This window comes from Aethalodelphis obliquidens, unplaced genomic scaffold, assembly GCF_003676395.1.
Source record: "Aethalodelphis obliquidens isolate GAN/ISIS:26980383/991018 unplaced genomic scaffold, ASM367639v1 scaffold9, whole genome shotgun sequence".
In the NCBI taxonomy this organism is placed as follows: domain Eukaryota; kingdom Metazoa; phylum Chordata; class Mammalia; order Artiodactyla; family Delphinidae; genus Aethalodelphis; species Aethalodelphis obliquidens.
In genome coordinates, this window is record NW_020837953.1 from 36,074,952 (window position 1) to 36,092,090 (window position 17,139).

A 17,139-nucleotide genomic window follows, 5' to 3' on the forward strand; every position below is an offset into this window, starting at 1 on the left:
GGGCCTGAGACCCCCAGGGGTCCCAGTAAGGACAGGAGAAGCTGGGCAGGGCATTCTGGGGCCATGACGGGCCCTATGGATGATAAAATTATTCCAGAGCCAGAGGGCCTCAAAGTCACCTGGCCAAGCTTCATGCCCAGCCTGAATCCCGTACACAAGGGCCCCAAAGGGGAAGCCCATCTAATTGGAGATCCAGCCTGGTCTGTAGTGCTGGGGGCAGGGTGCTTCTAGGCTGTTGCAGCCATTGCCCAGCTGATCCCGAGCCTCTAGGACCGGAGAGTGGGGTGGGCAGGGGTCCCAGAGGAAGGCTGCATAGTTGGAGCCCTCCCAGGACTCTGGCATCCCCACTGCCCTGGCTGAGCTGTGACTGCTGCAGGTGTGACTGTGACCACCCCTTCCCTGTCGGGCGCGGGCTCCTACCTGGCGCTGCCTGCTCTCACCAACACGCACCACGAGCTACGCCTGGATGTTGAGTTTAAGCCGCTGGCACCTGACGGGGTCCTGCTGTTCAGCGGGGGAAAGAGCGGGCCGGTGGAGGATTTCGTGTCCCTGGCGATGGTTGGCGGCCATCTGGAGTTCCGCTACGAGTTGGGGTCAGGTGAGCACTGACACCAAATGCAGTTGAGCCGTAGGCACCAAGCTCCATGCCCCCCTTGGCCCTCCACACCCCCAGGAGGCGGGAGGAATAAATTCTGAAGTCAGACCAACCGGAGTCCCCTGTTCTTCGCGTTCCTCTCTCCGTGTGACCTGAAGCAAGTCTCTAGACCTCTCGGGTTCCTCTGGGACACTGGGAGGCTGAAGGAGGTTCCCTGTCTGCTCAAGTTCCTGTAGGGGGTGGGACGGGGCAGAGGGCCATCCATGTGCCAACCCTGCCGGCATCCTCCCCAGGGCTGGCCGTTCTGCGGAGCTCCGAGCCCCTGGCCCTGGGCCGCTGGCATCGCATATCCGCAGAGCGTCTCAACAAGGACGGCAGCCTGCGGGTGAACGGCGGGCGCCCTGTGCTGCGCTCCTCACCCGGCAAGAGCCAGGGCCTCAACCTGCACACCCTGCTCTACCTGGGTGGTGTGGAGCCGTCCTTGCAGCTGCCCCTGGCCACCAACATGAGCGCTCACTTCCGCGGCTGCGTGGGCGAGGTGAGCGACTTCCAGACGGCAAGCGGGGAGGGCGGGGTGATTTCCCTCCGCCTGCAGCCAGCCCAAGGCGCTTGGGATCAGAGCCTCAGTTTCCTCCTCTGTAAAATGGGGATAATTACACCTGCTTTGAAGGTTGTAGTGAGGAGGGACTACACTCATGGATGCTCCTGGCACACAGTAGACCTCCCCCACCGACCCCAGAAGCCCACGTTACTGCTCAAGTTCCAGCCTGGGTTCCCAGCTCCCCTCTGCTGCAGTCTTCTCTCTGCTGGTACACCCATGCTTCAGCCTCCTGCCTTCTTCAAGTCCCTTGGTGTCCCTATGCCCACAGGTGTCAGTGAATGGAAAGCGTCTGGACCTCACCTACAGCTTCCTGGGCAGCCGGGGCGTTGGGCAGTGCTACGACAGCTCCCCGTGTGAGCGCCAGCCTTGCCGCAGTGGCGCCACGTGCATGCCCACCGGCGAATATGAGTTCCAGTGCCTGTGTCGAGACGGCTTCAAAGGCGAGGGAGCCCGGCCAGGCACTGGGAGGGAGGGGTGGGGGGTGGTCAGTGGCCGCTCCAGCCCATGCCCACTCGCCTCTTCCCTGGCCCACAGGAGACCTCTGTGAGCACGAGGAGAACCCCTGCCAGCTCCGTGAGCCCTGTCTGCATGGGGGTACCTGCCAGGGCACCCGCTGCCTCTGTCCCCCCGGCTTCTCTGGCCCTCGCTGCCAACAAGGTAACTGCCCCAGCTTCTCTCCACCTCCCCCTTGGGGCGCTGGGGCCTGACACAGCCCACCGACTGGACCCTGCGTCTCCCCACAGGCTCTGCACATGGCATAGCGGAGTCCGACTGGCATCTTGAAGGCAGTGGGGGCAACGGTACGTACTTGCCGTGACCAGCCAGAGGAGCTGAGCAGGCTTTGGGTCTCTCAGCCCCTCTTCCAATGACCCCACCCCTCCATCCTGGCCTCTGAACAAAACAAGCCCAGGTGAGAGGCTCGTTGGGCACAGAGAGACGGAATAAGAAGAGCACAGCCGCACAGAGCTGGGTCCTGCCCTATGCTCACTGCCTAGTGACTTTGGGCAGGCCTTTGAACCACTTTCACTTCTGTACCCTCCTCCAGCAACAGACATGTATGTGTGCCCATCCTTGCCCTGGGAGCAGTAAATACAAGATGCGTAAGGCAGGACCCTCATTCTCAAGGATTCCACAATCTGTTTAAAAGCAATGATAATGATTTGTAAAAATGAATACTTATTGAACATTTACAGGCCCTGTGCTAACTGCGTTATAGATACATATCTTATTTATTGCCAATATAATAGGAGAGGTAGTGGCATAGTGGATAAGAGCCTGGGTTCAAATCCTAGCTCTACCACTTACTAGCTGTGTGACTTGGGTGACTCACTTAACCTCTCTGTGCCTCAGTTTCCTCACGTATAAAATAGAAAGAAGTAACATCCTTCCACAAGGCTTTGGATAAAATTTTGTGTGAGAGTAAAATTCTTTAATGTATTTTAAATGCTTAGAACAATGTCTGGTCCAGAGTGGGCACAGAATGTTAGCTTTTGTTAATATTATAGCAAAGACATAGGGTTGTTACAAGGATCCAGTTAAAAATTATGTTTGTAGCTGGATGTGAAACTTCCTGCATGGTGACCGGCAGATAGTAGGTGCTTGGTAACTGTTAGCTGCTAACTTCATCAGTTGGTGGAGGGTGGCGAGGTGTCGCCTACCCTGGTAGCTGCCAGGCCCCAGGGGCCAGCACTGGTGTGGGATGTCTTTGAGCGGGTAGGGTTGGGGATGTTATAGCCACACACACAGTGTGGATGATGCAGCCGAAAGGTCTGGGTTGCCATCCAGGCTTCCCACTTCCTGGGCAAGTCACTCATCCCTGAACCTGTCTTCCCGTCTGTAAGATGGAGGGAGTACAAATTTTCAAAACCGTTTATGTGCCACTGACCTAGATGACCAGCTGCCCCAGTTTGCTCAGGACTGAGGAGCTTCTGGGGATGTGGGACTTTCAGAGCTAAAACCAGGACAGGACCCGGCAAAGAGAGATGGTTGATCACCTACCTGGACCCTACTGACTGCATAGAATGAAATACATAGGATTTCAAAGGGAATCAATTGTTCTGAAAGAAGGTTATCAAAATATTTGAAGTTTTTTGCATCTCTATTAACGCATTAAATACAAGATCTAGCGTTAGGGTTAGGGTTAGGGTCGTTAGTCCCAACAGCTACAATTGCAATAAGCATAAACAATGTTCTGAAATATTTGCAGCAACTGTAATGCAATAAGGAAATCTTCCACTGGTGACTGAGTCACAGGCCCTGCTCCTCCTCAGTGTGTTGCCTACCTGCGTGACTAAAGGAACTGCTAACCTTCAGGGAGAAGAGAGCAAGGCTAGGACTGTAATGTTTTCCAAGCCAAGTTCACAGGCCTCTGAATTCTGCCCCCAGCCCCCTTGGGTCTCCAGGGACTGCAGGTTCAGAGCCCTGCAGTAGTACAGGTCGGGGTGGAGGTGGGGGTCAAGGGCACCGATGCGGGATGGATACTCCATGCGGGTGAGCAGGTGTCCCAGCATCGCCCCCACTCCCCCGACAGATGCCCCCGGGCAGTACGGAGCCTACTTCTACGATGACGGCTTCCTCGCCCTCCCTGGCCGCATCTTCTCCAGGAGGTGAGAAGAGAGTCTGTGGGCCCAGGGTGGGGGACGGGAATCTGGGGCTTCTGCCCTCTCACCCACTTCCCCCGCACCGCAGTCACCCTGAGGTGCCCGAGACCATCGAGCTGGAGGTTCAGACCAGCACGGCCAGCGGCCTCCTGCTCTGGCAGGGCGTGGTAAGTGTGGATGTCCCGCCCAGGATCTCAGGGTTCCCAGCCCCCTGGTGGCCACAGGAGTGGGAGAGAGGAAGGAGGAGGCCACAGCTGTCGGTAGCCCCCGGAACCCTGTGCTTCTCTGGCAGGAGGTGGGAGAGTCCGGCCGAGGCAAGGACTTCATCAGTCTTGGGCTTCAGGATGGGCACCTTGTCTTCAGGTGGGTCCTGGCACCCGACCCTTCCTCTCCCTTCCCTCAGCCCCCTCACCCTTCAGTGGCTTCCCCTCCGGTCAGCCCCATGGCCCCCCCAGCAAGAAGCTGCAGCGCCCAGTGCCCCAGCTGCACACCACCACCACTGTCCCACACCCCCTCCAGTCCTGCCCCCTGCTCACACCCTCTTGGGCCTGTGTGACTGCAGCTACCAGCTGGGCAGTGGGGAGGCCCGCCTTGTCTCTGAGGACCCCATCAACGATGGCGAGTGGCATCGGGTGATGGCACTGCGGTAAGGGAGCCCCCCGGGCACTAGGGCGAAGGGCCCGGAGTCCTGGACTGGGACAGGACGCCCCCCATCATGCGCAGGGAGGCAGGCATTGAGCTCTGGGGAGACAGAACATGAAGCCGGGGTCAGGGGAGAGCCCGCCAGCCGGAGCACAGACTTCCAGGGCAGGAGAGAACTCCATGGGGCGGGCGCACAAGCACCCTAGGGGCTGGATGAAGCCTGGGTGGGGTGCTAGGAAGTTGTGTTTGTGGGACCAGATCTCTCATCCAGCGGAGGGAGCGGGCAAGAAAGAACTCAGGGAGCGGGGTCACGCTGCTCTGACTGGAGTCTCTGTAGCAAAGGGAGGGGGCTATCACTGGGTTGAGAAGGACGGGGGATCGGTGGTGAGGGGCCTGACCCCGTTCCACTGCAGAGAGGGCCGGAGAGGCTCCATCCAGGTGGACGGAGAGGAGCTGGTCAGCGGCCAGTCCCCAGGCCCTAACGTGGCAGTCAACACCAAGGGCAGCATCTACGTCGGTAAGTCTTGAGCTCAGGCCTCGTGCAGGCCTGGGGCCGCTCCTCCAGGTCGGGGAGGGCCAGGGGCTCCGGCAGAGGTAGAGCACGGGGCCTTCCTCCCCCCACCTCCTGGAGCTGACAGGCCCCGCCCTCTCCCTTCCCTGCAGGTGGAGCCCCCGACGTGGCGGTGCTGACCGGGGGCAGGTTCTCCTCGGGCATCACGGGCTGTATCAAGAACCTGGTGCTGCACTCTGCCCGGCCTGGCACCCCGCCTCCACAGCCACTGGACCTGCAGCACCGCGCCCAGGCGGGGGCCAACACGCGCCCCTGCCCCTCGTAGGCACTGCCTGCCCCACACGGACTCCCGGGCAGCGCCCCCGCCCCGCAGCGTCGACTATATTATTATTAATATTATTATTATGAATATTTTGTAAGAAACGGAGGCGATGCCACGCTTTGCTGCTACTGCCCTGGGCTGGACTGGAGGGTGGGCACGCCACCCCACACAGACACACCTGGGCAAAGCCACAGGCTGCAGGGCAGGGCGGGTTGCATGGGAGCAGGTGCCTCAAAGGGTCACCAGGACTTGGGGTCAGGCACGGTGGCTGAGCAGGCTCAGAACTGCCCCCACCAACAGAGCCCCCCGAGGTAGTGCTGGGCTGCCCGTTTCTTCAGCCCTTGGGCAGCCCTCATTTCTACAGGAGACAAACTCGGCTTCCAGCCTGGAGCCTCACCAGCTACCCGGAGCAGAGGGCATCGCAGTGGCCTTCGCCACCCTCCCCCGGGTTGGGAAAGCTCTTTAGTGCTAACTGTGGTGCAAAAGGCAGCTCACCCCTGGGCAGGCAGCCCCCAGCCCTGCCAGCCCATGTCCCAGCGCCCCTCCACCTCCGCCTAGCCAGCCAGGCCACCGGCCCCTGGCAGCCTCCCCCCTCCCACCAAGCCCTCCTGGCCTGCATCCCTCCCACCCCACACCTAGCCCAGGGCCCCTGCCCTGAGGGGCTGCAAGGGAAAGCCCACCTCAACTCTTACCAGGAGCTGCTACAGGCAGAGCCCAGCACTGAGAGTGTCTCCCTGCCTGCACCAGGCCACGTCCCCCCACTGATCTGGAAGTGAAGGCCCAGGGCACATGGGGGGAGGAGAGCATTGGTGGTCAGAAAGAGTTAATGCCTTGGGTAGGGGAGCCAGGACTCATGACTGGGAGGGACAGGAAGGGGGCGTGACAGCCCTGCCCCATCTGTGGGAGCCCCAGGGCCCAACTGGGGGCAAGCGCCCTCCCCACCAGCAACCCCCAGAGGTGGGTCCGGGACGCCTGGCCTCTGTGTCCTAGAAGGGACCCTCCTGTGGTCTTTATCCTGATCTTTCTTAATAAACGGTGCTATCCCCGCCAGGGCTGTCTCCTGTGTCTTTGACTACGACTGGACTCGTGGTACCTGAGGGTGGGCCAGGATGGGGCAAAGCAGGGCAAGTGAGGTCCGGGCGTGAAGCAAGGCAGCTTCAGGGGAGCGAGGCCCCTACTCCCTGCCCTTCACTGATCCAGCCGAGTGCCAGTCACCATGCAAGATGCAGGGTCAGCTGCCTCCTGTGGCCTTCACCATGACCCTGTGAGGCAGGAATCATCCCATTTTCCAGAGGGGCAGACTGAGTCTCGGAGGGTTATATGATCTGCCCAAGGTTAGACAGCCCTGTGTGGGGTGGGGGCAGAACCCGGGGACTGTCTGACCCCAGAGCCCACTCTCCTTCCTCTGATGCCCACAGCCCCCCTGACCTGGCTCACTCAGCCGCAGGCCCCCAGGGGCCACCTGGCCAGGACGTGTGTAACAGATGGTGCACACCACCAGCCCCCCAAGCCAGCCGGCTGGAGGAGCAGCAGCTCCAGAGGAGGCCCACGAGGAGGCCAGCGCCACCCCCGCGGCTGGAGGCCTGTAGAAAGAAAGAGCACTCAGGCCTCAGCCTGGGCCAGCTGCCCCCACCCATCACTGGAGAGGGACAAGTGTGATCTCGGCGGAAGGAGCGGCAGCAGGCGATAACCAAGAGCCATCTGCCTTCCGGAGCGGCATCCTGTCGTGCAGGGTCCCGGCGTGCTGGGGGGCTCCTCTCAGCTGCCATCCCCAGGGGGCCCGCAGACCCGAGAGCTGGGGGAAGAGTCAGGGGCCCGGAGGTACCATCATCCGTACTCCCTTCCTGGCTGGGCACCGGAGAGGGACCGGCAGTGGCAAATAACAGCTCTAACACACTGAGATCTGCCCCTTGCAGGGTATGATTATGTCTCGTTTAATCCTCCCCAAACCTCTTAGTGTTAGTATTTTTATTTCACAGATAAGAGAAGTGAGGCACAGAGAGGTTAAGTCACTTGCCCAGATCACACAGCTGGAAGTGACAGGGGTGGACTTGAACTCACAGTCTAGCTCCAGGGGCTGGGGTGGATGACCGGAGCTACTTCTCAAGGAGTGATGCTGTACTGAGCATTTTCTCTGCACCGAGAACCATGCTCTGCGCTGGGCCCTTCACCCACAGGGTTTCACTTAAAGTTCATGACAAATCTGAGAGGGTAGGTTTATCATCCCCAGTTTACAGATAAGGAAACGGAGACAGAGAGAGGTTCATTCTTCCACTCATCTGATGAGTATTTTTCAGTCACCTGCTACTGTACCCCAGGCATTGCTCTAGGGACTGGGGGATATGACAGTGAGCAAAACAGACAAAAAGGCCCCCATGGAGCTGGCGTTTTAGGGCGAGGCAACACAAAACACAAATTCCACCATGTGTCAAATGGAGACAGGAGCTACGAGGGAAAGTCAAGCAGGGCAGGAGGGACAGGGCGCGCTGGCGAGGGGCAAGGTTGCTAGTTTTCTTTCAATTGTGGTAAACTCTACAAAACAAAATGTACCATTTTAACCGTTTTTAAGGACAGTTCCGTAGTGTTAAGTCCATTCATATTGTTGAGCAACCATCAACACCATCCGTTCTCAGGACTGTTTTCCTCTCATAAAACTGGAACTCTGTACCCATCGTGAATAACTCCCCATTTCCCCTCCACAGCCCCTGGCGACCATCATTCTGCTTCCGTCTCTGAGTTCTCTGGGTGTCTCATATAGGTAGAATCACATAGTATTCGTCCTTCTGTGACTGGTTCATTGCAGTCAGCATAATGTCCTCAAGGTTCATCCATGCTGTAGCATGTGTCGGCATTTCCTTCCTTTGTAGGGCTGAACGATATTCCATTGTGTGGACGTACCACGTTTTGTTTACCTGTTTTGCTTTCAATGGACACAGGGCTGCTTTTCGTGTTTTTTTTTTTGGCCGCACAGCTTGTGGGATCTTAGTTCCCCGACCAGGGAACCCGTGGCCCCTGCAGTGGAAGCACAGAGTCCTAACCACTGGACTGCCCAGGGAAATCCCAGGGTTGCTATTTTTAAACAAAGGGGTAAGGAAAGAGCTCATGGAGAGGGTGAGGGTTAAGTCAAGACCTGCAGAAGGCAAAGGAATGAGCATGTGAACCTCTGGGAAAAGCCTTCCAGGTAGAGGAAAGAGCTAGTGAGAGACCAGAGGCAGGACAAGACTGGAGCGTGGAAGGAGCTGCCAGGGGCCAGAGTGGAGGAGCTGTTGGAGCAAGCGAGCAGGTGGGAGGTGACGGGCCAGGTCACTAGGTCACTCAGGGCCTGGGGGCCCCTGGGAGGCTTGTGTGGGTTGAGTGAGGAGTGAGGAGGGTCCTGCGCACGGGAGTGATGCGATCTGACTTAGTGTTTTAAAAGGCTCCTCTGGGGAATTCCCTGGTGGTCCAGCGGTTAAGACGCCACGCTTCCACTGCTGGGGGCCCAGGTTCAATCCCTGGTCCGGGAACTAAGATCCCGCAAGCCGAGGGGTGCGGCCAATAAAAAAGAATAAAACGCTCCCCTGGCGGGAGAGCTTAACTCCCTGCTAGCGTGTGGGCTGCGCGTGATGACTTCCTCCCAAAGAGGGCAGTGTGGAGAGAGGAGACCGAGTAACAGCGGAGAAGCGGACAAACACAGCCTCAACCCGGTGACCAAGGCCAACATCAACATCCGTGGACCGTGTTGGGCAGTGATCGCGTTGGTCTGGCCTGGTGTGCACTTGACCTCTGGGATCTTCCTCCTCATAACCCACGACTGCAGTCTTATCATGAGGAAAACATCAGATTAATTCCGACAACACTGATGGCTTGGTTATGGGCTGAGAGGGAAAAGGGAGTAAAGGACCACTCAACCATTTGGGCCTGAACAACTGGAATTCAAAGCTGCCACTGAGTGAGAAGGGGACACGGGTGAGAAGCAGGATGCAGGGCAGGCTGTGGATCATGAGTTCAGTTTGGGGCAAGTTAAGTGTGAGACTCACCTGCACAGCCACGGGGAGATGGCAGGTGGGGAGGTGGTTATATAACTAGTGTTCAAAGACGAGTCCAGCTGGCGATACGGTATAAAGGAGAAGGAGGGGGGAACGGGTGTGGCAGCTGGAGGAGAGGACATAGGGCCCGGGCCTCTGGGCACAGAGCATAGTGTCAGGGAGGACCCTGAGGAGTGCCTGCGGAGGGAAGTATGTGGGCTCCCGGGAAGCTGGGTTTTACCCCTCAGCCAGGTGCATTTTTGCAACGAACAACCTGTTCAACAGGACATGGCAACCCTGACTGGGAGTGGGGCATGTCCAGATTCCTAAGAAGGATAATCAGGGGTGACCTAGTCTGGTCCCCTCTGTCCATCCACAGAGGTCATTCCTGGTTATGTCACTCAGAGACTCTATGACCTTGGGCAAGTCATTTCTCCTCCCTAGGCCTCAGTTTCCCCATCTATAAAATGTGGGAGTCAGGCTGGATAAATGGTTTTCAAAGTCTTGAAGGTCAAACTCAAGTCTCTCAGTGGGACATCAGTCAGCCGCGGCCCAGGCCTCCCACGTCCAGTTAAGTAGAGCATCTCTCCTTGTGATGTCTGGGGCCTCTGCAAGGCTCTGTGTAGGAAAAGCTTCCACCACTGAAACGACATTTGGAAGCAGCTGGATTCGATCACCATTTGAGCTCTAACATCCTCTGGTCCTCAGGCAGTCTGGTCTGATTGGATTCGCCACTACTGTGCTTCACCTCATCCTCTCCTGCCGCACCTGTGCCTCCGGCCTCCAGCTTCTAACCCAGCTGCTCAGCAGGACCCAAGCCACACCTGTCACTGACCTCTGCAGTTAGCTGTTGGCCAAGAAGCCTGGTCACTGCCATCGCCACAGTTGTCTGTGCCCAGGGATCGCACACCAGCCTCGGGGGGACGCACCGGCTGTTCTGACATCGGAAGTAGGCACAACAGCATCCTGGGGCTGAGAGGGGAGGCACGACGAGGACGCTGAGCACCGCAGAATGTTTGGCCCTATGGGGAGGGGATGCGGGAGGTGTGAGCAGGAGGGGCTGTCTCCATGTGCGTGCAGATGAGAGTACGGATGAGGCAGGTGTATGATCATAAAGATGATGGTGGGGATGGGGATGATGATGGCACCTAACGTTTATTGAGCTCCTTCCAAGCCAGGCGTGGTTCACATCCCAGCTCATTAAGTTCTCACATTAACCCTGTAGGGTCAATACTATTATCAATCCCATTTTAGAGATGAGAAGACCGAGGCACAGGGAGGTTAGGTCACTAGACCAAGGCCACACAGCTTGTATCTAAGCAGCAGGATAGGAATTCAGCCCCGTGCTCATGAGCACTGTGGCACCCAGTGTGTGTGTGTGTGTGCACGTGTGCATGCACGCAGCCTATGGTAGCCCAGCAACCTGAACACTCCAAGCTCATCCCGGCTCGTGGCACTGCACCTGCCATCAGCCCTGCCCGTAACTGCGTGGCTTGCTCCCCTCAGGTCTCCACTCAAATGTCATCGTGTTGGAAGGCCTGCCCTCACCTCCACGTGAGAACAGCACACCATCCCTCCCCCACCACCCCTTTATCCGGATTTGTGTTCCTCTGCAGCACTTACCACCTCTGCAGATTATGGATTTGATTGGTTCTTTGTTTATGGTCTGCCTCCCCCACTAGAATGTCAGCTCAAATGGGGCAGGGACTTCTCTTTCATTCACTGCTGCATGTATCCCTGGAGCCTAGAACAGCACCTGGCACAAGGGCAGGTACTCAATCTTTGTTAAATGAATGAATAGGCACACAGGTGAGAGAAGGGTATGAGTTGGTGCACAGGGTGTGGCGGACAGGTTGGCTTACCCAGCACCCCATTCTGTGGAGAAAAGCTGGTTTAGGAGGGACTGACCAATACCATGGCTCAGAGGTAGACATGGGGATCAGAGCATTCCATTCCTGGCCCCGGGAACAGACACATGGCCCATGTGACTAATCAAATTTGGCCCCGAGGACTTTTGCTAGAACCATAAGAAAAGATCTTCGCGGTTCCCTGGCAGTCCATTGGTTAGGACTCAGCTCTTTCACTGCTGGGGGCCCAGGTTCAATCCCTGGTCAGGAACTGAGATCCTGCAAGGCACTCGGCGCAGCCAAAAAAAAAAAAAAAAGTGAGAGAGAGAGAAAAGATCCTCGCTCTTTATTTCACTGAGGTGAGAGTTATAAGGGGGACTGTGGGCTTGGAGCTGCAGGGTCACCTTGCTGCCAAGTAGAAAGAGGAACTGGAGCTGCCTGAGATGGAAGCCAAACAGACCCAGTGCAATGCAAGGGAGAGAACAAAGAGATAGAGCCCAGGTGGCATTCCTTGATCTCCTGAATCCAGCTATACCTGAACGAACACCTTAATATCCCAGTTATAGGAGCCCCCCCAAATTCTCCTCTGGCTTAAGCCGACTTGACTTGGGGTTTTTTCATGTGCAAATGAATGCTCTGATTTATAAAAGATGTGCAGGGGTAAGAGTGAGTATCTGTGAGAGAGAAAACACAAACAGTAACCCAAGTAAGAAGTGGTGAAAAGTGATCCAAGGAAGCCAGTTGTGACAGGGCTTCGCCACTGCCGCCTGCTTTCGAGTCCAACCCTGCTGAACACACAGCAGCCGCAACATGCTCGGCTGGTACCTCACGGAAGGTGAGAAAGGGAGGGAGGGAGGAAAGGGGGGAGGGAGGGGTTGATTTCCAATTAGCCTGTGAGATCTGCTTGCAAAACAATATAATAGGACCCTTGGCACGCTACAGCCCACAGGAGCCAGAAAGGGGAACCCAGGCACCATCAGTCATGGCCCCAAAGACACACATGAGACAGCAGCGGGTGCTCTCTGACCAGCTCAGGTTGAAGGGCCGTCCGGGGCCTGGCATGTCGAGGTCCAGCTCCTGGTGAACCTGTGTTGGCTCTCGGAGGCCCCCTGTTCTTGCCTTGAAGTGCTCACAACCCCATGTTTGTTTTGTTTTGTTTTGTTTCTTTGCGGTACGCGGGCCTCTCACTGTTGTGGCCTCTCCCGTTGCGGAGCACAGGCTCCGGACGCGCAGGCTCAGCGGCCATGGCTCACGGGCCCAGCCACTCCGCAGCATGTGGGATCTTCCTGGACCGGGGCACGAACCCGCGTCCCCTGCATCGGCAGGCGGACTCTCAACCACTGCGCCACCAGGGAAGCCCCAAACCCATGTTTAATTCTCCAGTCTGGACATTTTGCCAGCGAGGGCGATGATGCTTCTCCGAGGTTTTGGAAACTTCTGGGCTTTGGCAGCTCCTCTGCTGAAACATCAGTGAGTGTCCTCAGTCCTGGGGAAACCTGCTGGGACTAAAGCCTTGACTCAGTTGGAGCAGAGGACAAACTCTAGCAGTTAAAGCCCAGCTCCTCCACCTCTGAGCTGGGAGTCCTGTGGTGCATCATTCAACCTCTCCAAGCCTGTTTCCCATCAATAAATACGAGGGTATGAGCACTGGCCCAGCAGAGCTGCTGTGAGAACAGATGGGATCTGGCATAAGAAGGGCCACAGGCGGCGCTCAACGAGGGATTATTATTCTCGGTTCCCTTTCCTTGCCTAAGTGGGTTTCTGTCACTTACAGCCACCAGAGTCCCAACTCTCGGCCCCTCTGCCATCGGGTGGACCCAGGACAGAGAAGCCAGTGTGCGAACATGAGAGTGTGTGAGTTGCATGGCAGTGTGCAAAGTGGTATTGTGTACGATGAGGTGTGCATGATGTGAACTATGTGTGGGAGAGAGTGTACGGTACGCCAGGCCTGTGGGTTGGGTGTTTCAGTGTGTGTGGTGCAGGTGGGTGTGCCAGGTGTGTGTACGAGGTGTGAGTTGTGCACAGGTATAGTGTGTGTGAGTGGGGTGGGTGCTGGAGTGTGAGGTGTGTGAGCGTGTGGGAATCGTGTGGGAGTGGGAGCTGTGTGTGAACGGGTGAGGGGCTGGTCCGTGCATCCATGGAAGTCAGGTTTATGGGGTTGGCTCTTTGGGTCTGGACCGCCCCTTCCTGAAGCCCCTGACCCTGCCGCCAGGCCCCAGCCCCCGCCCTCTCTCAGGCCCAGCCCGCACCCACCCAACAGGAAAGAGGAGACTTCGCCTACAAAGTCCACGCGGGGCTGGCGGCCTCTGGTGACCAGGCGCAGGCCCAGGAAGTCCCCGGAGGACGCCACCGGCCCAGCGATGGTCAGGCCGCAGAACCGGGCTCCCAAGGGCCATGGCGCCCCCGGTGGGCCCTCGTAGAACTGCAGGTAGGACCCGGGTGCGCAGGGGTCCTCCGGCGCCGGCGCCGGGGAGGAGGTGTTGGGCGCCGCCGGGGTCAGGCTGTAGACCAGGAAGAAGCGGAACTGGAAGCGGATCCTGTCGCCGGGGGTCGCCGCCCGCATCCAGAGCCTGCTGTCGGTGTCCGGGGCCACGAAGTAGAAGCGGCGCGACGCGGAGTGCGAGCGTAGCAGCAGCCCGTCCGCCTGCCACGTCCGGCCGCACAGGTCCACCAGGTAGGCTGCGGCGAAAAGCACCGACCCTGGAACCACGCGGTCCCCTTCCAAGCCTGGCCCTGCCTTCTGCCCGCTGTGTGACCCCCGAGTGAGTCACTCAGCCTCTCTGAGCCTCAGTCTTCTTGTCGGGAAAATGGGGATGATTGAGCAATGTCAGAATTTTTGTGAGGATTAAAAAATGTAATTCAAGTCCTCAATCTCGTATTCAAAAACCCTAGGATGTGTTTCAGAATTTTTCAGATTTTAGAAAGATATATAATATGTTGCAGCCCCAAATGGAGTCTGCCACAGCCCTCCACGATCAAACACATTTTCTAGAGCAATTGCACAGAACATTTACCCTAAGTAGGACAAATACAGACTGTAAACAGCCTCCTGTCAGTTCAGGTCAGGTGTTGCCAGTTAGTTAGCTAAGAACAAATTTTGGTTGTCAGAGCTTTTCATATTTTGTAGTGGAAACTAAAGGATTGTGGACGTGTATGGGTTCAGTGCTTAGGGTAGTGCCTGGCATTTAATGAGCATCACGGAAGTGTTATTCAAGGATGGGGGAGGGAATTTCCTGGCCTTCCCTCCAGTGGTTACCACTCCACACTCTCACTGTGGAGGGCCCAGGTTCAATTCCTGTTCGGGAAACTAAGATCCCACAACCCTCGCAGTGCAGCCAAAAAATAAAAGGATGGGGGAGACACGGTTGGGCACCTGCCCAGCCAACAGGCGTTCCGTTTCTCCTTGCTAAGAGAAACTTAATTCCCCTCAATTATCAGAGAGCCCCCCTGGTCTTTGGCCTAAACCAAGCCTTGTAATCATAATTCCATTTGCCAGGTTTAGGGATTGGCCTGTGAATTGATTCTGGCCAATGAGATTTAAGGAGAGGTTTGCTGAGCGTTCCTGGGAAAGGTTTTCTTCCCTGATTTTAAAAAAAAAAAAAAAAAAGGAGGGAGAGCTGTGCGATGAGGAGCCCCTTTTTCTTCCTGCTTTTGAAAGCTATTGACTGAGGATGCGACGCCCAGAGCTGCAGCAGGTATCTTGCAAGGATGAGGTCATGAGAATTATGGAGGAGCCCTGACATGGGTGAGCTGCTGAATTAACCATTTCTGGACTCATCTATGGCCTCTCTTCTTAAGTGGAATAATAAATGTCCTTATGGTTTGTTTGTTGTTATTTTTTTAATTTTTTTTTTTGTTGCGGTACGCGGGCCTCTCACTGTTGTGGCCTCTCCCGTTGCGGAGCACAGGCTCCAGACGCGCAGGCTCAGCGGCCATGGCTCACGGGCCCAGCCGCTCCGCGGCATGTGGGATCTTCCCGGACCAGAGCACGAACCCGCGTCCCCTGCATCGGCAGGCGGACTCTCAACCACTGCACTACCAGGGAAGCCCTGTCCTATGGTTTAAGCTCTGTTTAGTCTGGTAACTGTTACTTACAACCCAAAACATCCTCACTGGTACAGGGTTGTTGTGAGGATTAATGAGATAACGTATAAGTACTCAAACCATCTGATTTTTGTAAGGATAGAAGGAGAACAAGACATGGCTTTTCTGGCGCATGGTAGGGGCACCAGTGGTGCTTGAGGACAAGCCGGGATGTGGGTCTTCGGGGGAGAAATTCTCCGTTAGGGCTCAGCACGTGGGAGCATCTTCTCATATCTGTGCAGACCTACTAAAGCCAGAACCTGGCCTGGAGGCACGCGGGACAGGCGGAGGTCCAGAGAGTGGGTGAACGAGCACCTTCTATGAGCTGGGCACTGTCTATGTGTCTTGCATGGTTTATCTCACCTTATACGCACAATAATAATAGTCCCTTAAGGCAGTGGTCCCCAACCTTTTTGGCACCAGGGACTGGTTTTGTGGAAAACAATTTTTCCACAGATGGGGGTCGGGGGGTGGGGATGGTTCAGGTGGTAATGCTAGCGACGGGGAGCAACGGGAACAACGGGGAGTGACAGGGAGTGATGGGGAGCGGCAGATGAAGCTTCGCTCTCTGCTCTCTTGCCCACCACTCACCTCCTGCTTTGAGGCCCGGTTCCTAGCAGGCCACGGACTGGCCCTGGGGGTTGGGGACCTCTGCCTTAAGGGGCAAGGGCCTATTATTCTTTCCATTTTACTGCTGAAGAAACCAAGTCTTAGACAGTGGAAACAGTAATGTCAAGGGTGTGTGTGTGAACGCAGGGCCGTCTGACTCCAAAGCCCACAGTGTTTCCCGGTGCCAGACTGCCCCACCCGCCCCCAGACACCTGCTTCTGGGTGACTTGGAGCTCCAGCCACCCAGAGGGGTGGGGGTGGACTTGAGGGTGCCAGCCAAGACCAGGCACAGGGTTTCCCAGTGTCCCCCAGCTCAAGGGATCCCAGCTCATCAGGGTGAGTGCTGATTGAGGAAACACAATCTCAAAGGGTGGTGGGACCTGAATCCCCTGCCTGCCCCAGCCAAGCTACCTTGTACTCACCTGTGTGCAGAGCAGATGCAGTCAGGGCAGTTGCCCCCGGCAGGAGCAGCCTTTGGGGCAGCTGCAGAGGACAGGCTTCCATCCAGGCCCTCCTGTGCCCAGCGATGGGGAAGACCTGCAGAATCTTCAGTTTGGGGTCTTTGGGGAGAATGGGGTATAGGGGCCTGGTTAGGCCAGTGGAGGGATTGGCAGGACACAGAGAGCAAGGGAGGCAAGCACGCCAGCTCCTCTGGTCTCTTCAGTGATGTTTGTGCTCCCTGTTCCAGATCCTTCTTCAGATCAGGACTGTGTCTAGGGTTGCCATGGAGATGTGGGACTGGGGCTGGAGCCTGGGGAGAGAAGGCGGGGAGGATGTCTGCTCATCCCCTGCCAGACAGGAACCAGGAAACTCAGATCCGGTTCAGCCACAGGGCTTCTGGGAGGGGGACCCACAGCCTCAGAGAGCTGCTGCCTTCCTGGAGAAGTTGGCATTTTAGGGCTGAGCTTAAGGGAGGCCCAGGACATCAAAGGGCCTCTCTGCGGGCCTAGAGAGACAGCAAGTGGTGAATGAGCACTGGCCCAGGAGTCTGCTCTATTTTACAGACAAAGTATTCCTGCCTCAGGACCTTTGCCCTCACCGTTCCTCCACCTGGGGTGCTCCTCTCCCATGGAGGTCCATGGCTGGCTTCTCCAGCTCACTCACATTTCGAGCTCACATGTCACCTGCTCAGACCACATTTCCCTGACCACTTCTCAGTCTGAATTAGTGTTCTCCCTCCCTGTCACTCAGTCCCATGTCCACGAATTTATCTCAGCACTCACTGGAATTACTTTGCTTATTTATATCTATCTTGTTTGTATTGTCCTTTGACTGCTCCCTACCCACTAAAATTGTGTTCTGTGAGTGTCTTGTTGTTCTCTGAA

The 17,139-nt window shown here is 56.7% G+C and overlaps 2 protein-coding genes across 10 annotated transcripts in view; one reads left to right on the plus strand and one right to left on the minus strand.

Annotated features, from left to right (window-relative positions):
- The window catches only part of HSPG2 (heparan sulfate proteoglycan 2), a 101,964-nt gene extending 95,643 nt beyond the window's left edge, over positions 1-6,321 (plus strand). For all 9 annotated transcript variants that reach the window (XM_027109828.1, XM_027109836.1, XM_027109834.1 and 6 more), the window contains 11 exons: positions 377-598; positions 889-1,133; positions 1,465-1,636; positions 1,731-1,853; positions 1,940-1,996; positions 3,727-3,802; positions 3,885-3,963; positions 4,089-4,159; positions 4,359-4,442; positions 4,852-4,955; positions 5,102-6,321. In XM_027109828.1, coding sequence (XP_026965629.1) covers positions 377-598; positions 889-1,133; positions 1,465-1,636; positions 1,731-1,853; positions 1,940-1,996; positions 3,727-3,802; positions 3,885-3,963; positions 4,089-4,159; positions 4,359-4,442; positions 4,852-4,955; positions 5,102-5,274 — 1,406 coding nt within the window. In that variant the 3' untranslated portion in view covers positions 5,275-6,321. The remainder of the gene's footprint in view (positions 1-376; positions 599-888; positions 1,134-1,464; positions 1,637-1,730; positions 1,854-1,939; positions 1,997-3,726; positions 3,803-3,884; positions 3,964-4,088; positions 4,160-4,358; positions 4,443-4,851; positions 4,956-5,101) is intronic.
- Positions 6,322-6,695: 374 nt separating this feature from the next.
- LDLRAD2 (low density lipoprotein receptor class A domain containing 2) lies at positions 6,696-16,318 on the minus strand. Its single transcript, XM_027109837.1, is given in 5 exon segments — positions 6,696-7,159; positions 10,111-10,167; positions 10,170-10,241; positions 13,376-13,801; positions 16,237-16,318. Coding segments are annotated over 5 exon segments (1,092 nt in total). The 3' UTR covers positions 6,696-6,704.
- Positions 16,319-17,139: the final 821 nt, after the last annotated feature.